This window comes from Phyllostomus hastatus, unplaced genomic scaffold (genome assembly GCF_019186645.2).
Source record: "Phyllostomus hastatus isolate PE091 unplaced genomic scaffold, TTU_PhHast_1.1 phas_contig_244, whole genome shotgun sequence".
Taxonomy (NCBI): Eukaryota; Metazoa; Chordata; class Mammalia; order Chiroptera; family Phyllostomidae; genus Phyllostomus; species Phyllostomus hastatus.
The window spans coordinates 540,884-564,890 of NW_025333796.1; the positions used below are offsets into that span (position 1 = coordinate 540,884).

General features: G+C 60.5%; 2 protein-coding genes across 2 annotated transcripts; both read right to left on the reverse strand.

Moving 5' to 3' along the window:
• Positions 1 to 549: 549 nt before the first annotated feature.
• LOC123817962 (histone H2B type 2-E1) lies at positions 550 to 3,206 on the reverse strand. Its single transcript, XM_045837781.1, has 2 exons — positions 3,078 to 3,206; positions 550 to 786 (listed from the first exon to the last, which is right to left on the reverse strand). The coding sequence occupies exons 1-2, from the start codon at positions 3,204 to 3,206 to the stop codon at positions 550 to 552; spliced, it is 366 nt and encodes a 121-aa protein (XP_045693737.1).
• Positions 3,207 to 5,701: 2,495 nt separating this feature from the next.
• On the reverse strand, positions 5,702 to 19,472 carry LOC123817961 (ATP-binding cassette sub-family F member 2). Its single transcript, XM_045837780.1, has 15 exons — positions 19,333 to 19,472; positions 18,455 to 18,653; positions 14,142 to 14,354; positions 13,462 to 13,644; positions 13,201 to 13,372; positions 12,147 to 12,242; positions 11,192 to 11,294; positions 9,961 to 10,056; positions 9,666 to 9,785; positions 9,479 to 9,568; positions 8,966 to 9,076; positions 8,451 to 8,513; positions 8,140 to 8,268; positions 7,123 to 7,326; positions 5,702 to 6,309 (listed from the first exon to the last, which is right to left on the reverse strand). The coding sequence occupies exons 2-15, from the start codon at positions 18,609 to 18,611 to the stop codon at positions 6,172 to 6,174; spliced, it is 1,875 nt and encodes a 624-aa protein (XP_045693736.1). The 5' UTR covers positions 18,612 to 18,653; positions 19,333 to 19,472; the 3' UTR covers positions 5,702 to 6,171.
• Positions 19,473 to 24,007: the final 4,535 nt, after the last annotated feature.

The window sequence follows — 24,007 nt, forward strand, 5'->3', positions numbered from 1 at the left end:
CGATACTTGGCCAGAAATGGCCTCACAAAATGGGGTCTGGAGGAGGGACACGGGAGGAGTTTCAGGCCCAGAGAGGGCGTGATGGGAGCCGCTGGCCGGGTCCAATGTCAGCTCACCCCTGACTCGGTGGCCCACCTTGTGGCGTCTCGGGGCTGCACTGGAAGAAGGAGCGGTGTCTTGGGCCACACCTTCAATTCATGGCCACATGGGATCACAAAAAACTCTCATCATGTTTTAAGTAAATGCACGGTTCTGGGTTGGGCCGCATTCACAGCCATCCTGAGCCGCCTGCAGCCCACGGGCCGGGCCGTGGGTTGGACCAGCCCCTGCATAATATTTATCACGTGCGCTCGTGGGGCACACCCAAAAAGCAGTTTCTTTTTTTTTTTTTTTAAGTGTGAGTGGTATCATTCCACCTCAGTGGCCACGAAAAGCGGCAGTACCCTTGTCCCAAATCACACCTCACGTCCACACGTCCACACGTCCCCTTTGGAAGCCACCACAGCACACGGGAGCGGGTTCAGCCTTTATTTAGCTCGGGCCCCCGGCTCACTTGGCGCTGGTGTACTTGGTGACGGCCTTGGTGCCCTCGGACACGGCGTGCTTGGCCAGCTCGCCAGGCAGCAGCAGGCGCACGGCCGTCTGGACCTCCCGGGACGTCAGTGTGGTGCGGCCCGAGTACTGGGCCAGCCGGGCGGCCTCGCCGGCCAGCCGCTCGAACACGTCGTTCACGAACGAGTTCATGATGCTCATGGCCTTGGAAGAGATGCCGAGGTCGGGGTGCACCTGCAGGAAGGAGGGCGGGGCCGCTTGGTCGAGGAGGCCCGGCCTGACGCCCCAGCCGCAGGCTGCGGACGCCGGGCTGTAGGGCCACCTCCCCGCCTCTTCCCCAGAGGCCAGGAGACATGGAGATAAGGATTCATTTTCATACCGCCGTCTCCAAGTTAAAAAAGAAGACATTGCAGCCCTGGCTGGCGTAGCTCAGTGGAGTGAGCACGGGCTGCAAACCAAAGTGTCGCAGGTTCGATTCCCAGTCAGGGCACATGCCTGGGTTGCAGGCCACAGCCCCCAGCAACTGCACATTGATGTTTCTCTCTCTCTCTCTCTCTCTCTCTCTCTCTCTCTCTTCCTCCCTTTCCTCTCTAAAAATAAATAAACAGAATCTTTAAAAAAAAAAAAAAAGAAGACATTGCTCTTAACCGCAAGCTGTAACGCTCTGGAGTTCCTACACAAGCACATGTCGGCATCTGTCTTTGGGGAATGGAACTGGTTACACAGCGTTTAGCTTTTCCCATCGCATGCACTTACACAGTGTTACAGAGTGCGGAGGAATCGGAGCCTGTACCTTCATTCCTCTCCCAATGGGCATCTAGGGGTGCTCTCTGCTTGCCATTGGCCTGGGTTATAGTAAATACGTCGTTGCACACGTGTACAAGCAAAAGGAAGGCTATTCCCAGGCGTGGGACTGGCAGGGGAAGGGTGTGTGCACCTAACCTGGTGGGCTGTTCCCCAGTTACCCTCCAGAGAGCACGCCCCTGCGACCCGATCTCAGCACCGGACGAGGGGAGGTAGGAGACCCAAGTTCTGAGGCTGGACCATGACTCCTCCCTCTGTGGCCTCAAATAAAGGCCCTTTCCTTGGCCTCAGTGTCCTCTTCTGTCACACGAGCTTTTGAACTAGGTGGTCTCTCGTAAAACAACGGGCAGGGACCCGAGACCATCCTCACATGCGAGGGGGCGGACAGTAAGTGTGTTTCTGGTAAAGTGGGAGATGGGTGGTTCCCCAAGGACATCCATCACACCCATGGTGCAGCCAGAACTGGACGCCTCTGGCCGCCACTGACCGCAGGCAGCCCGAGCCCCGACGAGGCTGGGTTAGCTCGGAGCCCAGGAGTCGGCATTATATCCCTTTCTCCTCGGGGCTGCTGGCGGGGTGCGGCAGCAGCCCCCCACCAGAGGGGTGTGCAGGGTGCCTGGGTGACCGGCTCAGCAGCTCTCCTCAGCAAGGCTGGCCCCGGCCCCACCCTTCCCCCCGGTTCTGAGCCAAAGTTAGGTTAAGCTGCAGGACTCCCTAATACCCACCACCCGCCCCACCCCCGCCATGTTCGTCAGGACACTGGGGTCCGTCCTCTGGTGCCGCCCTCCTGGCCTCTCCGCCCACCATTCCCAGAGACCCAGGTTGTCCCGTCTCTGAACCTGCTCACAACATTCAGACTGGGGACAGGCTGTGCCCCTGGGGTCTCATCTAATGTGGGGGGGGGGGCAGCGAGAATCTCAGGCAGATTGGAGAGACCTGGGCAGGGAACAGAGCCACCCTGCCTCCCCCAGCCCTGACTCAGCCTGGGGTCCTCCAGGCATACTGGTTACTGGGAACCCACGGGTGCCCCCCAAATTTGTCAGTGAGCGAGTCCCAGGAGTCGGTGCTCCTCAGGGGTGAACAAGTGGGCTGCCTGAACAGAGGGCACCTTGGGCTTAGGGGGCAACCAGCAGGAAGTGTTCAAGGGCTTAGCCGGAGCTGGGGGCGGGGGGCCGTCCTCAGGTGCTGTCAGGTCCCGTGACCGGTCAACCCAGTGACCCTTTGTGGGCCTCAGCGTCCTCCTGTGCAAGGCAGACCGACCCCCAGCCCCCCAGAGACCCAGGGCCGCCCGTCTGCACGGCCTCCCCCAGGCTGGGTTCCCATGAAATGCGCCTCGCCCAGCCGGCACTCACGGGAACTTCCCGTTTGCACCACCACGGGTTTGGCGCCCGAGCGATCCCCTTCAGCCCGGCTCTTCCCCCCACCCCCGCCCCACGGCCTTCCCCGTCTTTTGATCACGTGCCACCCAGCATTCCACCTGAGCAGCTCCTCTGTCCAAATGCCCCATGAGCTTCGGGGCCGTGGTGGGGAGGACGGCACAGGTGCCGGGCAGGTGCTGAGAGGGGTAGGGCCCCTGGAGATCAAGTCCGACTCCCCTGGAGAGGGGGACGGTGTGCTGCCACCCTCCCCCCCCGCCCACCCCCCGCCCCCCCGCCCCCCCGCCCCGCAAGGCTCTCTGCCGGCACGGTCCACGCACACACACGCCGGCGCCCGCCTCTCACCTGCTTCAGCACCTTGTAGATGTATATCGAGTAGGTTTCCTTGCGCCGGCTCCGCTTCCGGGACTTCTTGTCTCTGGAGCGACGGCCCTTTCGGGCCCCAGACGGCGGCTGCCCGTGCTCCCTGCTCATCCTCCTCCTCCTCCTCCTTCTCGCACAGCTGCCTCCCGCTCCCGGGGGACGCTTTTATGAAGTGGGCAGCGGCAGGCCAGGTGGGGCTGCGGACCAGCACCTGGGCTGGGGGGGAGGGGCTTGGCCCCACCCTATCCAGAACACGCTCTGGGCTAACCCTGAAGGAGGTGATTGCTCTCTCCTTGCCCCCAAGTGATTTCCTGTCTCTGAACAAGAAACCCTCCCCCATCCCTCTCTGCCAGCCGGTCGCCCCCAATCACCCCCACCGGCGTATCATGACCTTGTTGGGGCTCACACACCACCAGACGGCCATGCAGTCACCCAGCACCCACTGGGCTCGCCTGGCTCAGTGCTGGGGTGAGTCGGAAGGGATGCAGACCCACGCTGCCCGCAGACCCTGGAATACAGGGGGAAGAGACAGGACTGGGTCGCAGGGAACAGTCAGAGAACAGCCAGAGGGCCACAGTGTGTGCCGGGGACAGTTCAGAGCTCAGTGGGGCCTACAGTGGCCAGAGGAGGCGCCACGGAACAAATCAGGATGAGCATCTTGTAGGGTGGCCCCTGCTCAGCTGGGGCGAAGTGGGCAGCTGTGATGGGAAGAATGGGAAAGGTGCACGGTGCGGGCGGCCGAGTGGGACTGGCGTGTGCGGGGCGCAAGGAGGCTGCCGGGGTGCCGGATGTGGCGGGAAGCCGGGGCCGGGAGCCCTGGCGCGGCGAGAGAAACCCAGGCCGCTCCCGCAGAGCAGACGAGGCGGGGTGCCCGTGGAAGTGAGCTGCCCACGCGGTAGGAGGGCAGGGCCAGGCGGCTGTTACACGGAGCGCGCTGTCTCCCTTCGCACCCGCGGGTGAGCAGTGTTCCGGGCTCTTGGAGGCTGCGATTAAAGGAACCTGCAGCCGCGTGGAGGGCAGAGGCGGGGGGGGGGGGGGTCATCCAAATCGGGAAGAGGGGGGAGGGCAGCGAAGACAAGCATCACCTGTCGGGTGCACAGGGGCGGGAGCGAGCACCCTGCCCTGGACTGGCCCTGCCACCCACTTCCCGGCACCCAGCCATGCCCCGAACTGAGGCCCGAGAGGACCTGGAGGCCCGCTCCTCGTCCCGAACAAGGCACTGCTCCTCCTAGGCGTTTGCAGAACTGTCTGTTCTGTGGGCTTCGTGAGCGCGCTCAGGATTTCTGAGGCTGGCTTTTCTGTTGGACGGTTGAGCCAACTCTCCTCCGGGTCCGAAGCACCCTCCCCCCACCCCATCCCTTTGCACCTGAGGTACACCACTCAGAGAGGCCCAGCGACCTTCACGAGTGTGTAACGTAGCCCAGCCCCCTCCCCCCAGGTCACTCTTGATGCCACAGGCCCCCCGAGCCAGGAGAGAGAGGCCACCGTGCTCTGAACCCCACTCAGGGCACCGAGCAGCAAAGCCCGGCCGGCAGCAGATGGAGCGGGGAGTCCAAGCCCCTCCTCTGGCCTCTGGGACCCAGCTTCTCACCCGACACCCACCGTCCCTCTGCACAACAGCCCCCCCTGCCCCGCCCCCTGCAAGCAGCTCTTGGACTTCAGGGCCATTTGAGAAGGGCCTTCTCCTCTTTCCTGTGAGAGGACCAAGTCCTGCCTTCTGGGAAACTCCCCTCCCTCGGAATTCTCTGCATCCTAAGGCCCGAGTCACCAGTTAGCATCTGATTTACGCCACCTCGCTCTCTGGTTTGCTCTCCGGTGCGGTGGGCTTTCCCATTAGACCACACCCTCCCGGGGGGTTCTGATACCACCCGGGGCTTTTTAAATCTCCCACAGACCATCGTGAGTCCTGACACCCCGTGGCTGCCGAGGTCCCCGAGGCAGGGGAGGACTCCTGTCGGCGAGGAGGGTGGGAGCGGGTGGAGTTCAGGCGGCCTGGAGGGGCCCTGGGCTGGCAGCCAGGGGGCGCTGGTGGGAGCGAGGCTGGGACAGGCAGACCAGCAGGACTCCCTGCACTCGGCCAGGGGCGGCGGGCCGGACTCCCGGGTGAAAAAGCGCCCCCCCAGCCACTTCTGCCCTCTCCCGTCGCCCCACACGGAATCGTCAGGTCTGGAGCCCGGGAGGTATCCCGGGTGCTGTGGCGCAGGTCACCCGCGGCGGGAGAGCCTCTGAAAACTGCGCCCCGGGAGACCGGTCCTCCAGCCCCCCCGCCAGCAGCATCAGCCTCACCCGGGAGCGTGCTAGAATGCTCCTTCTCGGCCTTACCCCCAGACCGCCGAGCCAGACACCCTGGGGGGAGGCCCACTGACCCACGCTCTAACGTGTGCTCCTGGGGTCCCGACTGCGTTCAAGGCCGTCAGCCGTAACCCTCAGGAAGGGCACCGTTCCAGGCCAGCCCCGGGGCCCCAGAGATCTCGCGGGTCCGGCGGACTAGTCGGCAGACCACACGGGCCCCGACACCCCCCGCCCTCGCTGAGGGGCAGTGACCGCTGGCAGTGCAGGGAGGAGGAGGGAGCCAGGGCCCAGGGGCCCAAGAAGGCGGCCAGAGACCACGGCCTCTTCTTTCTTTATTGGGCGCTTTGTAGATGTCACGCGGGTCTAAAAGTTACAGTTAAATAATTGTTTAAAAACCGGCCGGCCCGAGGCCCTGATCCAGGCTCCAGACCAGAAGCAGCGAGGAGTGGGGGCGGTGGCCGGGGGTCCTCCTCCTCCAACGTCACCGACGCCCAGAAACCAGGGTCCCACGCTCCTTCACAAGCCAACCAGAGGTGGGCCCTTGGGCCACCCCTCAGGTGCCTCTGGCTGCATCACTGGGGTCAGGAACCAGCAAGTGGCTGGCAGGGGCAGCCAGCCGAGTCCAGACGCGGACAAGAGTGATCGGAAGGACAGGAAACGGACAGGTACTGTCCAGCTGTAGACAGGACGGCAGAGTGCAGCTAAGGCAGGTGGGGGCGGGGCGGGGCTGGGGAGCGTATTGCAGCAGTGCGGGTGTGCGGCCCCGCGGCCGGCCGGGCCGGGCTCACACGTTGTGGGTCCTCCTGGGGAGCTGGGGCTCCTCGCCCACCAGCTTGGACTTGAGGTGCTCCTTGTAGGCCAGGATGTCTCCAGGCCACTTGGTGATTGTCTGCTTCTCACAGACCCAGATTTCTTGCGCTACCTAGAAGGCAAGTCCCAGGCTCAACCCTCCAGGCCTGCACCCTCCCACCGCCGCCCGCCCAGAAGACCGTCCTCAGGGAATTCTGGGAAGAAAATGCCACAGCCCACAAGCCCCTTCCCCGGCCTCATGGCCACTCCCAGGTGGTGTCACTACCTCCGCATTCTTCGGGATGTCCTGATGCAAGGGCCCTGTGACCGGCAGTTTCGGCGCCTCCCCACACGGAACCTCCCGTGTCCTCCCGAGTCCCAGTCCCCTCGCGGGGCCCAGATCTGTCCGGAGGCTTCACTCTCAGCTCCTCCCCTCTTCCCCCAAAGCTCCAGGGACGTGACCAGCAGCTGTTCCGCCAAGGACCTGGGGTAGCCCTCTGCTTAATCAGATCCTCCAGAGCGCTCTGGCTGGCACGGCTCTGGGCTGAGTGCGGGCCCTCGGACTGAAGGTCGCCAGTGTGATTCCTAGTCAGGGCACACGCCTGATCGATGCTTCTCTCCCTCCCTCCCTCCCTTCTCTCTAAAAACAAATAAAATCTTTAAAAAGAAGCCCTCCTCAGTATACCACCACTACGTCTGGGCTGGAGAATCTCAGTTCCCCTGATGCTGGCCGACCACACCAAGCAGGCTACCGTCTCCAAACAGCTCCGGAAGGAACCACGTGTTCCCACTAGGGCTTTCCAAGCTCCCCAAAGGGCCCTCAGACCTGGGCCAAGCCCCGCCTCCATGCCCCGAGCCCCTTTCCAACCCAACACACGTGTTAGGCGCCCCCGCTCGCACGACGGTCCTCCGTCCGACTGTCTCCCTCCTGTGCCAGGAGCCTCACCTGCTGGATGAGCCTGAAGTCGTGGCTGACCAGCATCATGCCACCCTCGAACTCGTTGATGGCGTCGGCCAGGGCGTCGATGGTCTCGATGTCCAGGTGATTGGTGGGCTCGTCCAGGAAGAGCATGTGGGGGTTCTGCCAGGCCAGCCAGGCCAGGCACACCCGGCACTTCTGCCCGTCAGACAGGTTCCGGATCGGGCTCACCTGCGTGGGGCCGCGGGGCTGGCATGAGTGGGTGGTGCCCCCGCTCCAGACCACGGCTCGCCTCTCCCCCTCCGTTAATGTTGTTGCCGCTTCACGGAAACTGGGGCCAGGAAGGCCCAGGTTCAGGCAGTGAGGGGGTGGCCCAGGCACCTGTCCCCCAGGCCTGGAGGGACGCCTCTGGAAGCCCGAGGCTCCTGCCATCAGCAGGGCCGCCCCGCTCCCTCTCTCTGCGCTTCGGTCTCGCGCACGGACTGAGAGCACCGGAGGGCGGAGGGCGCTGGGGCCGGATCCGAGTCCAGGAACAGTTCTCCGGGGCTAGCTTCCCCGCCCTCAAGCACCACGGCCCACCCTGCTGGCCGGGGCGGGGCACGTCCCGGCCCCTCCCCCACACGGGGACCTAACCGCTCCCCCTCCGCGGTGTGCACCCCAGCGCCATGAGAATACCCGATACTGACTCGGGGCCACCCACACGTTTTCCCTGGGGCGGTCAAATTAGAAAATGACAACAGCCAGCACAGCAACAGCCGTCTGGTGTGAGTGAGTCAAAATTACAGCTGCTTTCTGGGGTGTGCATCAGACCAGCAAACAAATCTGCTTTTGGGTGTGCCGTGGAAGTGCAGCAATTAGCTTATGTGTGCCACGAGGTCAGAGGGTGAGACTCGCGGCCGTGCTCATGGCAACCCAGGGCCAAGGGAAGGGACCGGCTCTCGCTCAGGGGCCGGACTCAAAGGAGGACGCTGGGGGGTGGCGTCCAAGCCCGGGGGCCCAGGACAGTGTCTCTCTGGGGCCCTTCCCCGCGCCCTCTCCACGGACCTGCTGCTTCCCAGTGAGACCGTATCGCCCAATGATCTTCCTCATCTCTTCCTTCTCCTTGATCTCCGGGTAGCACTTCATCATGTACTCCAACGGCGAGAGGTCGAGGTCCAGCTGCTCTTGTAAGTGCTGCGGGAGAGAAGGGACCCACCCAGGTGTGATTGGTGTCCAAGCACCTGCGGGGCCGCTGCCTGAGTAACCCCGACTCCCTGCCCAGGAGCCTGCCCGAGGAGAAGCAGGAGCCCGGTGGTTCACATGCAGCCCCCGCCCCCCACCCCGGGGAGCCCCCCGCCTCGGCCCCGGGCCTGCACCTGATGGTAGCGCCCTATCTTGACGTGCGAGTGTTTCCGGATCATCCCGTCTGTGGGCAGCAGCTGGAAAGGAGGGGCCGTCATGGAAAGACCGGCACGCGGAGAGGACACCGCTCAGAGGCAGACACAGGCGGGGCAGCGACACATACACACACGTTCACGGCGACCGAGGCTCACACGACTTCCCACGCGGCCCTACCCCGCACCCCACAGGCCGCTCCTCTGGCCCTAGAACACTTCTGGGAGGGCACCCTGGGGCGGACCTTCTCGGTGCCCTGCTCAGGGCGCTAGACGGGCGCCCACTACAGAACACCCCGCACTGTGTGACGAGGGACTCGGACACGACACACATTTTCTACGGTAAAAACACCCCCCAGTGCACAGGCGTCCCGACAGTCTGAGTGCTGTCCTTGAACACACAGCAAGTGCTGAGACTCGGGCACGCGCTCTCTCCGGCTCCCCACGCAGCCCCCCCAGCCCTCCCTCGGGAGCCCCCCACCCCACCCGGCCCGCACCTCTCCGGTCAGCAGCTTCAGGAGGGTCGACTTCCCTGCTCCGTTGGGCCCCACCAGAGCCACTCGCGTGTCCAGGTCGATGCCAAACTCTAGATTGTTGTAGATGCAAGGCTGCAAGGGGGGTGGGGGTTGGAGAGAGAGGACACGAGGCTGGGGCGCTGCCGGCACAAGGCCCGCAGACCGACCCTGCTGGGACCCCTGCCGGGACCCCGGCCGCCCCCCTGCCCCCCCACCTCCGGGACAGGAGGCAGTGTGGGAGGAGGCCGCTCCCGTCAGAGACCCCAGCGCACCGCCGCCCAGCCCACCACGGCCGGGCTGAGCACTCTTCCTGCCAAGCACTTCAGAAGGGCCACTGAGCCCCTGGGTGAGGTGCCCTGGCGGCCGCACCTGGGAACCCCACACCCCAGGGGTTAGGAGGTGAGCTCAGCACACAGCCGGAGGCTCCCCCGCCAGGCGACGCCTGCCCCATCAAATGTACCCCAGCCCCGTGACCGCGCACGAGACGAGACTCACCCCGTCCTTCGTGTACTTGAAGCTCACGTTCTGCACCATGATGACAGGCGGGGGGATCTTGCCGCACGGCGGGAAGTAAAACGACAGGGTCTAGGGGGAGGAGGGCAGGGCGCTCAGCGGGTCGGGCCCTTTCTCAACCCGCCGCTCGGGCCGCCCCGCCCGCCCCGCCCCGCCCCGCGGCGCCCACCTTGTCGCTCACGACCCTCTCGGTCAGCCCCGACGCCATCATCTTCTGCAGCGTCTTCTCCTTGCTCTGGGCCTGCCGCGCCAACTTGGCGCTGCCGTGGCCGAACCTGGCAATGTAGTTCTGAAAGAGACCAGGAGGGGGCGGGGCGGGGCGTGGGTGCGGCCGCAGACCAGGCGTCCTGAACGCAGGCGGAAGCTGTCGTCACTGCCTCCCGACCTGCTCCAGCACCCCCTCGCCCCCCGAAACTCCCGCCTCCCCGAGTGGACAGCGCGCGCTCGGCCCACAGCCACCCCACCTTCATGTGCGCGATCTGGTCCTGCTCCCAGTGGAACCGCTTCATCTGGTTCTCCTCCAGCTCCAGCCGCGTCTTCACGTACTGGTCGTAGTTACCCTGCAGGGGGACGCACCCGCGGGGGGCAGCGTGAGCCTCGGTCCTGGGTTCCTGCTCCAGGCTGGGGGTGCAGATGGGCCCCGCCCCCGAGATGGTGCGGCGTGGGAGGAGGCGGGGCACTAAAAACGCACATCCCGACCTGGAACCCGAGGTCATCCCAACTACGTGCCTCTCGTCAACTCAGCCGGAGCGGGGCTCCGGACCAAACCCTCTGGCGGCCACAGAGACACCCGCGGCACAGGGGCAGCCCGGTGACCACTGTCCTGCAGACAGCACGAGGCCCTCAGCTGCACGGGGCACCTCCTCACCCCCCCCCCCCAGAGGCCGAAGCCCCTGCAGCTGACGAGAACTGCTCCGGGAGGGAAGGCCCCAGACCAGCCAGATGCAGGACCCGGCAGACTGCGCACAGTGGGACGGCCACGGTTTCTGTCTGCAAAACACTGGACTCGACCTAAGTCTTCATCAAAAAGCCTCTGGCAAATAAGGCACAGGATAGACGACACGCGATGAAATACCATGTGGCCACCAGAACGACTGAACTTGGTTTCCATGTTCGCATAGGAAAAGCAGTCTAAGGTACAGTAAATTTTAAAAGCAACCGAGCGAAAAGACTGACTATTAATATTAAAATTGTGATACATATACAAAAGGTTTTCTAAAAATGCTTGCAGGTACACAAAAAATTGCTGGAAGGCAATATAAGAACCCATCAGCACTCCCGTGGCAGTATAATATGGACGAAAAGGACTTCTGTTTCTCACGTGGTTTCTTTTCGGTAACAGAGACTGTGAAAGGCACAGAGCGGGCTGTTTGGACCCTGACGCGCACTCTCTGTGCAAGGAGGGCGGCCGTGCAGCCGTGGGGCAGCCGTTCAGGGAGGCACAGGGCGGCCTGGGCTCCGCGAGCCCTCTCTGGCACGAGGCAGACACACGCAGGCGCACGGGCTGCCCATCCGCGGCGTCTGGCCTGTAGCGGTTACTCTGGCGGTCAAACAAATGGTCTGCAGGGCTCCTTGCCCACATCTCTCCACGGCACAGGCAGAAAAGGCCGCTAGCTCTGTTCCATTTGTTTTTAAGGGAGAACCGCAGGGAGCCGGGGAGCGCAGCGGCCGCTGTGGGGAGGCGGGGCCGCTCACCGTGTAGTACTTCAGCTTCCTGTTGTGCATGTGAATGATGTTGGTGCAGACGCCGTTCAGGAAGTCCTGGGAGTGGGAGACGAGCACCAGGATGCGCTTGAAGCTGCAAAGCCAGAGACCCAGTCAGGGAGGGGCAGCCCGCAGCAGGCCGGCGGAGGGGCGGGCCCAGGCGGCCCCCTTCCCATCCCGTCCTTACACCTGAGCGCCTGCCCCTGCCGGGCTCCCTGGCAGCTGCCCCGGCTCTCGGCGGGGACCTGAGCCGCCGGTGCCCCATCTACCTGTCGGGATGCCGCTGCCCTCCGAAGTGCAGTGAGGGGGCCTCGGTTCACCCCCCCCGCCCCGTCTGCTAATGTGCAACGGGGCGGAGTGGAGACGGCAGTGACCTCGGTGGAAGGACGGATGTGGACGCACGCGAGCCCCCACGGTGCATCTGACCATGGGTGGGGAGCGCCGGGACAGGCACGGCCACGGCCACCCACTCCACTGTTTGAAGGGCACCGGCCCCTGCCGGACCGTGGGAGCCCCCTTCAGAGCTGGCCCACAGCCCGGTCACTCGGCTCTCGAGCCACAGGGACCACGGCCGTATCGGCCTCCCTTCCCTGGTCACCACATCACGGTCTCGCCGGACAGCGCCCCTTTATGCGATGCACGTACACAGAATTAAAGAAGTCACCTCTGCTAAACACAAGCAACAACCCACCCACTTCAGACTAAAGGAAATACAATGAGACACCAAGGCCAGCCCCGAGGTGCTCGCCACGCTGTCACTCTGGCGTCACGGTGGCCTCGCTTCTGTCCATCCACTCCCTGCTCTAGTGCCGGTATGGTTTCCGGGCAGCCGTTTGCTCCAGATCCTCCCCCCCGCCCCCCGCAGCCCCAGCCCCCTGCAGCCCCTGCCCACCCACAGTCCCAGCCCCCCCCCGACAGCCCCAGCAGCCCCTGGCCCACGCCTTACGTCTTCAGCTCCTCCTCCAGCCACACGCACGCATCCAGGTCCAGGTGGTTGGTGGGCTCGTCCAGGAGCAGCATGAAGGGCCGGATGAAGAGGGCCCTGGAGGACAGGCGAGGACAGAGCCCCCTCAGCCTAACGGGCGCTGCGGACGGGGGCTGCCTCGCCTGCCGCCTGCACTTGGCTCCAGGCTCCGCACCCCGGAAGGAAGGCAGAGCGAGGGGAGAGGCCCGAGCGGAAGAGCAGGGAGTGAGGGGCAGGGAGCAAGCCTGAAACGCGGAGGTCAGTGGCCGCCGGGAACACAAAAGGACGCTGCGGAAATAAACCACGGCAGCCGGCCGTATGTGGGTGGGGTGGATCTGGCGGGACCACCGACTCCGGCAAGGAGGCCAGAGAACGCTCTCACACGGAGAGGCGAGGGGAAGGCTCTGGTCACCGCCTCTGGGGCGCTGTCCAGCACCCTGACTGCAGCCTCGAACGCTCTCCAGGCGAACGAACCCGAGGCGGCCAGTCCTCGCCAGGACGCGGACCCCCTGCGCCCAGGCCCGAAGGCACACGCCACAGCGCCGCCGCAGCGGTGTCATCCAGGCTCACCAGTGCACCCGGCAGGGAGCTGCGGGCTATGGAGCCGCCTGTCTCACCTGAGGCTCTCTGGGGAGGTGGCGCAGGGGGTGGGGGGATCGCTGGTTACAGAAACCCACTCCGGGTCCAGGCCACACGAGGGTGGGAAGAGCAGATACCTTGGCAGCTGCCTGCCATTCTGTCCTCACAGAGAGAAAACGAGCAGTACTGGAGGACAGGAGGGGTGAGCCGGGGGCCAGGGGGACCTGCTCCACCATTCGCCCAAGGCCGGCCTCGGGCCTCCTAGACACTGTGCCGGGCACCCGACGGCGACCCTCGGGGCAGGAGCCCGCGCACCCCGCCCCTCCCCATCGTGGCTGTCCGGGTCCTGTTCAGCACTTCCTGGTCACTGACCCCCGTTCAGAACACTTCTCCTGGAGTGACCCTTCGACCCCGACCGAGAGGGGGAGCTGCAGAGGGGGAGGGGGAGGGGACTCACCTGGCGAGGGCGACCCTCATCCTCCAGCCCCCACTGAAGTCTTTCAGCTTCTTGCGCTGCATGGCAGGCGTGAAGCCCAGCCCGTGCAAGATCCGCGAGGCCCGCATCTCCGCCTTGTCGGCGTCCAGCTCCTCCAGGCGCTCGTAGAGCTCCATGAGCTTCTCACACTCCGCTGCGGGCGGGGCACAGCCGTGGTGAGCCCCCAGGCCTTCCTGGGGGGAGCCCCCCACGCCCAGGCCCAGGCCCGGGCCGGGGCCCTACCGTCCTCGTGAGCCAGCCGCTCGGCCTCCCGCTCCAGCATGGCCCGCTCCGTGTCCACTTCCATCACACACTGCAGGGGGGTCTTGTCGCTGGGGGGCATCTCCCGGGTCAGATGGTAGATGTCGATGTGCTCGGGGATGGGCACCTCCCGCTTCCCGATGGCGGACAGCAGCATGGACTTCCCTGAGGGGCGGGCAGGGGACGGTGGGGGGGGGGAGCTCTCAGCACGGCTTGGCCCATCGTTTCTCCCGCGCACCAGGTCCTCCCTCCAGCTGAGCCACAGCCTCACCGTTTTCTCGACCGCCTTCCTCCCTCCCATTCATGAAAACCCTGCTACTACCCCCCAATCTACCCCCAACCCCCCTCCCCATCCTCAGGACACCTTCCCCCCAATTCCTGTCCCGCCCGGGCTCTGTGAGCCCTATTCACCACACCTGTCGAGGCCTCGCCCGCCACCCCACCCTCCAGCCCACTTGGCCAGCACCTGCGGTCCGCAGCCACTGCTGCGGCCCTCACCACACCCTGCTCTGTCCTGCTAGCTCCTTTTCCCTGGCGCCCCTGCGCCCCCCGCCCCTACTGCACACGCCTTGCTTTGCACGCAGCCGGTGCTGTACGATGCGCGCTGAGTGACGGAGGAGCCAAGGAGAGATGCCGCCCACCCCGCCTTCCAAGGGCCTCACCAATCCCATTCAGGCCAATGAGGCCGTAGCGGCGGCCCGAGTTCAGCTCCAGTTTGGTGTCGCTGAGCAGCTCCTGGCCGTGGAAGGTGAGGGAGAGGTTGATGATGTGGACGTCGGTGCTGTTGGGGTGCGAGGCCAGGACGCCGGTGACAGCTCGGGCGGCGGCTTTCTTCAGCTCAAAGTCCTCCAGCTCCTTGGCCAGCAAGTCCACCTCTGGGGACAGAGAGGCAAAGCAGGCTGGGAAGAGGGCCACAAGAGGCCCCACCCTCAAACAGAAAGGCTTCTCACGGAGGGTCCGGGTTTCATGGCGGGAACAACAACTCCCAGCTGTCCTCTGTACATGTTGCGTGATTAGCAGACGCTGCAGAGGTGTGATTCTCTCACTCCGTGACCTAGGGAGCCGCCACAGGGAGCTCCCAGGGAGCCCTGCTGCCCAGAGAGGCCGCAGTGAGAAAATGCACAGGGGGCGGAGGCCGGCAGAGCCCAGGCCAGGACAGCCAGGAGCGCCCCAGTCGGGGGGGCTTCGGAGAGGCAAGGCGACCATGAGACAAGGGGCTGGCTGTTCTAACCTCTGTGCTTTGTCAGGCACGGACACGCCTTTATGCTGAGGACTGTTACTGCTCACGGCTAACCCGCCTGGCCAGTGGCCGTTGAGCTCACTCTGCACCTGGGAGTGCGCTCCGCAGCGTCCGTCCCCGCCTGCCTGAGCCGTCCCAGCACTTATGACACTCACACCTGCACCCCCCCATTTTATCAACACAGAGGGGGGGGAACACAGCCGGGACCAGAAAGGCTAGCAAGTGACCGAGTCGGATCTGAACCAGTGTCCGACCCCGAAGCCCGTGACCTTACCCATCTCCCCCCATCACCTTTCCATAAAGGGGGGCGCCTGCAGAGTGGAGCGGAGGGCAAGTCTTGGTGGACTCCTTCCAGCAGAGAAAAGGTGCTCTGTCTACCTTCTCCCAGGAGGGAGTCCAGAATGGCACACGAGGCCCCACTGTGAGAATGTTCTGAGTCTCTAGTCCTCGCTACCCTTGCCCGGGCTCCCCCAGCGATGCTGCCGCAGAGCCCGGGCGACGAGAAAAGCCGGGTGCCTGCCCTCAGGAGGAGTGAGGCTGGGGCAGAGCGGGGAGAGACATCGGGCCCTCCCGGACGGGCAGGCTTGGGCAGAGCACCTCCCAGGGGGAGGAGGAGAGTGGGGTGGTGTGCGGGCAGCCTGGGGTCGCTCTCTCAGCGCCTCTGTCCGGTTACCAGTGTCGCCGCCAGTGCCCGCTCTGCTGCTGCTGCACATGTCCTGCTCGCCGGGAGCCAGCACCGAGGGCGGAGCACGTCCCAGCACAGAGGATGGGTGGCCGTCACTCCACTCGTACCCACCTCAGCTCCCAGGACAGGGCGTTATATACAGAAGTGCCAGATGGTGACTTTTTGAATGGTGGCCCAGTCGTGAGTTTTGACTGCAGGGGGGAATTCTGAAAGTCTCTGCCACGTGGCTGAGTTACCAGGCTCCCCACCGCCCAGCTTTGTGCCGACCCCCGTTCCGGCAGCGGAGGGGATGGAGTAGGGAGAGGTTTGTGGTCTAGACCCGTAGTTGCTAAACTTTATCTTACAGGGCCAAATAGCAAACATTTTAGAGTCTACAGGCCAAGTGGCAAAATCAAGACTATTCTGTAGTGTCTACATTGCCATTTGAAATGTAGCCATCTAAAAAAATGTAAAACACATTCTTGGCTTACTTGGGAGGGGAAATAGCTTAAAAAAAAAAAGAAAAAAGAAAAAAAAAAAGCCAGCCAGCCAGCTGACTATTTTTGCAAATAGAAGTTTTATGTGAACACAGCCACACTCATGATTTACACACAGCCTGCGGCCGTGTCTCCCAGCCGTGGAGTTGAAGAGCTGCAGCAGAGGCCGCGAGTGCGGCCGGCAAGGCCACAAGTACTCACTGGCTGGACCCTCACGGCACGTACCTGCTGGTCCTGGTCTAGATCTCCGTCCGCTCGGGCAAGGGGAGGCCAACATGAAGGGAAAGCTACCTACCACTTTCTTTGCATCTCCGCCTGTTTACAGTATCTCTGACCTGAGTCGTCTTCTGAGCTCCAAAAGTAGGGGACTTACACAGACCCCACTGTCCACCCTACAACATCCCAGAAGACAGGCTCAAAAGACAAGAAAACGGCATTGAAGAAATAAATGCAAGGGGGATTCTGGAACAAACTTCACCAGAGTGGACACTGTCCCCTCCACTCAGTTCCCACACGAGGGGACCAGCGGACCCCAGGGCCTGTCCTGAAGAGTCTCACACTCCAAAGCAGGATGAACTGCTGGTCACAGGGGAGGCTTCTTTGGCCCTTATTTTACTGTTCACACCTTACTACCTAAGGACGGCCACATGGCAGTGGCCATTGGCAGAGGTTGGAAAATGGTCACCCGCAGCCTCAAGGAATCCCAAGCCCAGGGAGGAGAGAGGCCTCGGTTTTGGGAGAGGGAGCCGCTGACCTGTTAACTGTGAAAGCAGAAGTGATCCTGGGCCCTGGCGGTAAGGAATGTTTGGAGCAGCTTGGAAAGAAAACACATTTCACATTTCAGGAGAGCAGCTGCCCAAGGATGCCGGGCGAGAACCAGAGCCCCCGTGTCACGGGGATGGGGACGCGACAGCTGGGCTCCCTGGGGAGTCCCGTTTGCACGGAGGCGGGGGAGGGTGAACAAGAACTCTGTAATGGAAACAGTGGACAATAGTCTCAAAGGGGGTTCAGGCTCCTACCTCTTCCATTCATGCAGGAAAGTGCCCACAGAGCCGATGACACTGCTTGCCATGGTCCTGGAGGGCCTCCAGGGGACCCCTGCTCTCTAGTTTAGAGATCACAACTCAGCTGCTCCTTCACCCCATCATTTTTACCTTCCTGTCCCCCGACTGCGCTGGCCAGGAACGAAACTTCCCCATGGCCCGACCTTAACACACCAGCTTCCTCCCATAATTCTTATGCTGGAGATCGTTCTCACCACCCAGCACTCTCCTCTCAGTCATTTTTAACTCCCCCTTTTCTGAATTCCTATCTGTTGTAGTTTGCACTTGCTAGTAAGTCTCCTCTGCTCTTAAAAACCTTTTAGTATCTCTACCTGCAAGTATTACTTAGTAATACTATTTAGTATCACCCAAGACATGATGACCCCTGCACTTGAAGACCAAACAATTTAGATGAAAAATACAGAAGATACAACTTAACAATGTAACAGTGTAATACACCAAATGGAAACATTGAGGTCAGGTGTGATTGCGAGAAGTGTCCAATGTAACCAGCACAAGCAGGGAGGTATTAGAACTTGGCACGTAAAAGGGCAGAAGTGTGGTGATTATTCAAGTGACGCGAGTCTGCACGGAGCAGAAGGCATGTTTAGGGAGTCTTCAGGGCGCGGGGAAGAGGCTGGGAACAGACCGCCAGGGGCCTGGATATTCTTCCTCCCTTGCCACCGTGTTTCCCTCCTGGACTATGACTTTCGGGAGGGCAGACTGTGCGGGCGGTGCCTTAGTGTGGAGCGCAATGTCTAGCACTTGAGAAGCACTCACTAAATAGTTCCCAAAATATAAATACCAGAAATCCATCTGTTCCCCAGGAAAAAACCCATAAAACAAATGTTGCGTTTCTTTTTTTTAAATTTCCCCCTTAACCAAGGACATTTTTTCATTGCTTGCAGAGGCAGCGGAAGGGAGAGGAGCATCAACATGAGAAAGAAGCACTAACTGGATGGCTCATGTGTGCGCCCAAACAGGGGACCGTGTGGGTCTGGGCCAGGGATCTTTTGGATTGGAGATCAAATCCACCACCGAGGTATGTGCCCTCATTGAGAATCAATGCCGCTCCAACTAACCAAGCCACACCAGCCAGGGCCAATGGATCAGTTTCTTACCGGTACAGTCACCACCCCTGGGAGGACAAGGATATCATGTGGCAAAGAGTCTGGCACCCTGACCACCAGGTGCAGAAACGGAAAGTGAGACAGGGGCAGGGAGCTGACCTCGCTGTCCAGTGGACAGAGCCACAAGGCAGTGCTTCTCTCCTACGTGCTGCCCTGGGGACGTGAGAACCCCGCATCGCCTTCTTGGACAGTAACAGGATGCCACAGGCCTGTCTCCCGTGTTTGGGTTGGTGACACGTCGCGTGCACCAGACCCCGTGGCCGGGCGCACCAGACCCCGTGACCGGGCGCACCAGACCCCGTGGCTGGCGAGGGTTCAGCGTCAGGATCTGGATCCCGGCTGCGGCGGCATCCGCCAAAGGGCAGCGACCATCCCGGGAACCCACCTGTCCCTCAATTCACCTGTGGTCTCCTGGCCATTGACGTCCTCATTTTTCTCCGCCACCTGTGGCTCCGTGACGGCATCTCCGTTTTCCTCGTGCCCCTTCTTGGGCCGCTGTCGCGCTTTGGCGGCCTCCTTCTTTTTGGCGGCCTTCTTCTTGGCCAGGTCGGAGGGCATGGTGGCAAACCACGGGGGCAGGTCACTGTTCTTCCGGGGAGCCTGCGGGAGGGCAAACACCCCAGGAGTCCACGCTTGGGGACGGTGCCCGGACCCTGCTCCATCCCCCGCAGGAGTTTTCCTTCCTTCGCAGCCTCGGCGACCCGGCTCCGCCCCTGCCTGCTGGCTCCCAACTTTGTCTGCGTCTCTCAAGCCAGTGCTGATCCTCGCCGCTCTTCTCGTCTCCCCATCTCTCCCCTCCGGCTGTGTCCGCCAATCCCCACGGCGCGCCTCGCTCTGGAGACGCTCCTCCTGGCGGGGCCGCCAGACAGGGGCCGGGTCCCGCTCCTCCGCACAGGGCGGAGGTCCCGTCTCCGCTGTCCCCGCGACTTGGCGCTCCGCGCTCCAGCCGGCCGCCTCTCCTGGCCCGGCTGCCTGCTCCCGTCCGCCTCGCGCTTTCTCTCCGCCGTCCCCCTCCACACCCGCTAGCCGTGGGACCCGGCTTCTTCCCGGGACGCCCTGGTCCCCTCCACGGCACCCGCGGGGGGGACCCCTCGGGGTCTCCTGGCATGCCACCCCCCGAACGGACCCCCATCCCCGCACGTCAGCCTCTCCCCCTTGGCCTCTGCTTCTCCCTCGCAGCCTCCTCCATCCATCCCGACCCCGTCCCTCCTCCCTCTTCCCATCCTCCTTCCCCCTCACTGGCCGGCACCCTCCCCCAGCGCCCCTTCCCCCAACTCACTGGGCCTCGCCGCTCGGCCTCTGTCGCAACAGAGCTGCTCCTGGGGCTCCTCCGCGTGCGGCCGGCTCGCCAGCCAATCAGCGGCCCGCGCGGCTCTCGGCGCGCCGCCGCTCGGACTCCTGGGAAGTGTTGTCCTGGAGTCGCAGCCGCGGAGGCTGAGAACGCTCCCGGAGAACTACTGCGTATCCCAGGGGCCTCCCGGGGCGTGACGTCATCACGATGCGCGGGGCCGGCGTGCGGATTAGAGTCCCAGAGCCCTCTGCCAGCCGGAGTGCGCTGGCCGCCGGAAACTGCGAATCCCTGCTCGCTCCTCGGATGAGCGGGCTGGCTCTTGCAGGCTGCACCCAACTCGAAAAATCTGTACCGTGGAGATACCGAGTGTACGGGGCGTCCCTGCCGGCTTGGGCAGCGGGGCGAGCCACTACACTTCCCAGATGGCATCGGGCAGGACTGGGTCGAAAGAATGCGCGGAGAAGAGGAGGGAGGTGGAGGGAGAACGAGGAAGGGAGAAGCGGTTGCGAAGAACAGAAAGAATTCCTGCGTGCACGAAAGGCGACCTCGTTTCTTGAAACCGAGTTGACCAAACTTTTATAGAGAAGGGGGCGATCACTGTTCCCAAACCTTGCCCGCTTGGCCTACCCGCTCCAGAAATGTTAGGTTTCCATCGGAACTACGTTACGTTTGATGGGAAGAGCCCTGAAGTGAAAAACAAGACCCCTTTTTCTGAGTGTACCTTTATCATCAGCCGTGTGACCTTGCCCGTTACTTTTCCTTTGCGCCTTACTGTTAAAATTTCTCACAGATTCCTCATCGCCTACGTTATAAATCCCAAATTTGTAGCCTCAAATGCCAGGCAGGCTTTTTGTGATCCTTGCTAACTCCTCCTGGCTCCTGACCGCCAGTGACTCACCATCAGTGACACAGCCGGAGGGAAGCAAGGGAGCTGATACTCCCCCTGAAGCTTAAAAAAAGAACAGCCCCCACCCATAGAACCAGCTTTCCTCCTCAAACTAGATGCTCAAATAGAACCTCACTACTTGCATTTCAGATAATCCACTTATTTCACACTTTCATGCCTTCGACCATATCTTTCTTTTTCTAGAAAACCCTCCACCAATTAAGTGCCCATTGTATGTCAGGCTCAGCTGCTGGAGTTACAGTGGTTACCAGTCATTCCCTAACTTCCCTAACCTCAGGGCACTCACAATGAAGAAGGAACATTTAGCCCGGGCTGGTGTGGCTCAGTGGGTTGAGTGCCGGTCTGCGAACTGAAAGGTCACTGGTTCAATTCCCAGTTAAGGCATATGCCTGGGTTGTGGGCCAGGCCCCCAGTTGGGGGTGTGCAAGAGGCAACCAATGGATGTATCTCTCACATGTGGGATGTTTCTCTCCCTCTCTTTCTCCCTCTTTCCCCTCTCTCTAAAAATAAACAAATAAAATCTTTAAATAAAAAAAAAGGAACATTTAGCCCTGGCTGGTGTTTCTCTTCCCCCTCTCTCTAAAAATAAATAATTTTTTTTAAAAGAAGGAACATTTAAAAAGTAAACCATGGCATTTATGTGGCTTAAAATGCTTTAAAATGTGCTGCTGAGGTTTGTAGGTGGAGCCCTCACTTGACATATAACCAAGAGCATGAATTCTGGGAGCAAACTGTCTGCATTCAAACCCCAGTGCTACCATTTCAGTGTGTGACCTTGGGCAAAATAATGATGATAGTGCTTACCTCATATGGTTGTTAGAGTTTGGTTCTTGCTAATGGCTAATTATCACTTAGCCAGAGTTCTGCTAGGCCTCCTTCTTGACTTTTCTGCTACTAGCAGAATCCTAGCCTAAGTATGCATTAGACATTTATTTAATTCAGTGCATTTAACAAACAGTAGGCATCTACTTTGGCCGGAAGCATTGTTTTAAGTAAAGAATATAGACAAGAGTTGATTGCAAAGCTTTTCTTTATGAAGCAAAGAAGTTGGATCACATAAAATCACTGTTCCAAGCCCCTAACCTCCTGCGACCACTGTCTACAATATGCCTCCCTCTCCCAGTTCCATTAAAATGCATTGTTACAGGTAGGTTACAGGTTGTACAGAGAACTAACATTTATTCTCTTTCATTTATGCAATTCCATTTCATCCCCCCGCCCCCCCCCCCACACACAACAAACCCTGAGGTAGGTATTATTACCATTTTTATAGAGTGGGAGCAAAGGCACAGAGCTGTTAATAAAACAACACTGCAGGGAAGAGACAGTGGCAAGATTTGAGGCTGGAATTTTCTGGTTCTAGAATGCCAGCTCTGTAAAATGGCTCAGGATGGCAAGAGAAAGACTGTATCCAGTTAAGAAGTCATCTGCACAGCAACCAATCATGTCCAGGATTTCCCATGAATCAACAGTTGCTGGGCAGTCTTCCCTCAGCCCAGCAAGAGTGGCTTAGAAACCTTGTTGGCCACTTAGACGTTCTGCTGTTCCCACCCAGGGTTCAGCTACCTTGCAGGGAACAGATCTGGGGATAATGGGAGAAGAATGGGGAAATGGGAAGGAAAGAGATGTGGGTAGAATACAGAAGGACTGGCTAAAGGTGAAAAATCACGGAAGGTCGGTGCTGGAAGTGAGAACATCTGGTCTGGACGCTTCATTGAAATAGGAAGACACTGAGACCCAAGGAAGGAAGTGTCTGATCCAGCGTTACCTGGAAACTCAGCAAGTGACTAGGGTCTGGAACTGTGCTGTACCATGTGGTAGCCTCCAGCCACATGTGGCTATGGAGCACTGGAAATGGGACTAGTCCAAACTGAGATACGCTAAAAGTGTCAAATACACACAGAATTTCAAAGATTGCACGTTGGGGGGAGCATGTAAAATACCTCAAGTTTTTAATATTGATTACATGTTGAAATAATATTTTGGATATATTGATACGATAATAAAACATACTAGAAAATTCAAATTTACATATATGGCTCACATTATATTTCTATTGGACAATGCTGATCTGGAAACTATTACCTTCCAGTCTCGAAGTGAGTGTCCCTACTCTGCCCCCCAGACTCTCTTCTAACAAGTCATTCATTTGCCATCTTTTACCTGCCAGTGGCTGAGGGGAGGTCAAACTGTGGTCTAACCAAGGGCAAGACCAAAACACAGCAAAGGATAACAGTGCTGGTGAGTTCTGTCTTACCCACTTCCTAGAATGATGGTTCTTTACCAGCTCTTGGGGTTCCCTTTTAATAGCAAGTATTTTTTAGGACACCCCCTTTACTGTTCTAAGATAAAGCTCATAGATGATAAAACCCAACTGCACACATAAATTTCAAAAAAATAATAGTGTCTTAACCGTAACAGAAGAAAGAAAGGAAAATCCTTTCTAATAAAGTGCTGTTGTTTCGGGATGCGAGAACATGAAATACCTCTCTAAGTGGGATCACCTCGACGATGACAGTACAAACGCAGACAGAGCACGGTGAATGACATCGCCATGCCAGATGGTCACTCTTAGTGAACTCCTGAACAAAACAAAGTGCAGCCTTTCTTCCATTTACCTGATCGTTACATTCCCGGAAAACTCAGCACATATTATCACCTGGCAAAATTACTTCCAACTTTATATAGAAAACACAGGCTCAAGGGTCAATGATTACCACCGGCTGCTGGTTTTGTTTGCTTTCCACTTACCTGAATGTTCAGTAGGACATTTCAAAGCCCCATGGGACAGACAATTCTTTTCTGTGTGATACTAACTTACAATGTACAAGACATCTAGCACTGTTGGCCCTTCCCCTCCACCTTTCGGCAACAAAATTGCCCTGTACATTTCCAAATCACCCCCTAGGGGTGGGCCACACCCGTGGAAAACCCGCGGTGGTTGTTAAAAGGCCCCGCCCGATCCCAGCCTCGCCTGAGCTGTTTCCCTCTCCCAGCAGGCCTTAGCCGCCCTGGACTTCCCAGCTCTTCTCTAAGCCAATCCTTCCTCTTTCTGAGCCTCCGGGGCTTTGCTCTTTACCTGGAAAACTCACTCTTTATTTGGGTAACGCACTGAAGCTTTGGACGTCTGCATTTCCAACTTCCCAGCCTAATTCCTCACCCTGGATTCCACGTTTCGGCACTGGCACTTAGGACAGTCTGAGATTTCCACCCGAGTTCGTATTTTGCTAGTCAGTGGCAGCTTAAACTCTCAGCTCCCAGAGGGCGGGGACCACGCCCACCTGGTTCACTCGGATTTACTCGGTCAGGATCCCTCCTGCGGGCCTGGAACTTAGTAGGCAAACAACAAACAGTTGTGAATAACTGAGCGAAAGATGGGGTTCCCCAAGAAGTCCAGAAGGCCGAAGCGTGATCATGGAGGCGGAAGGTGTTCCCCCCACACCCTAGGGCAGATGGGAGTTGAGGTGGAAGATTCGGGGCACCTTAGGGTCCACTGGCACTAGCGTCCGGGGAAGGCACGCTCGCTCTCGGGGGGCGGGGACCGCCCGGCGCACGGCGCCACCCGGCGGCTGGCGGTTTCAGCCGCGAAGGGGCGGGGCGACCATAGAGAGCGCGCCGCGGAGCGAGTGGCCGGATGCGGTCACCATAGAGACGGGGACTGACAGCGAGCGGAAGAGGAAGGAGGGGGCGGGGCTGTGAGGTGGCAGCGGCTGCAGCGGCGGAACCGGCGCCTCGGCTGGGCACTGGGGGTCTGTT

What these genes read in the sequence shown, in the direction of transcription:
- LOC123817961 (XM_045837780.1), bottom strand. Translation starts at nt 18,611, where the DNA reads ATGCCCTCCGACCTGGCCAAGAAGAAGGCCGCCAAAAAGAAGGAGGCC. An exon ending in TGAAGCTGCTGACCGGAGAG is followed by an intron (nt 8,514 to 8,965) that starts GTGCGGGCCGGG and finishes CCTCCTTTCCAG; the next exon opens with CTGCTGCCCACAGACGGGAT. An exon ending in ACTTCAGGCTCATCCAGCAG is followed by an intron (nt 6,310 to 7,122) that starts GTGAGGCTCCTG and finishes CTTGCCTTCTAG; the next exon opens with GTAGCGCAAGAAATCTGGGT.
- LOC123817962 (XM_045837781.1), bottom strand. Translation starts at nt 3,206, where the DNA reads ATGAGCAGGGAGCACGGGCAGCCGCCGTCTGGGGCCCGAAAGGGCCGT. An exon ending in TCTACAAGGTGCTGAAGCAG is followed by an intron (nt 787 to 3,077) that starts GTGAGAGGCGGG and finishes TCCTTCCTGCAG; the next exon opens with GTGCACCCCGACCTCGGCAT.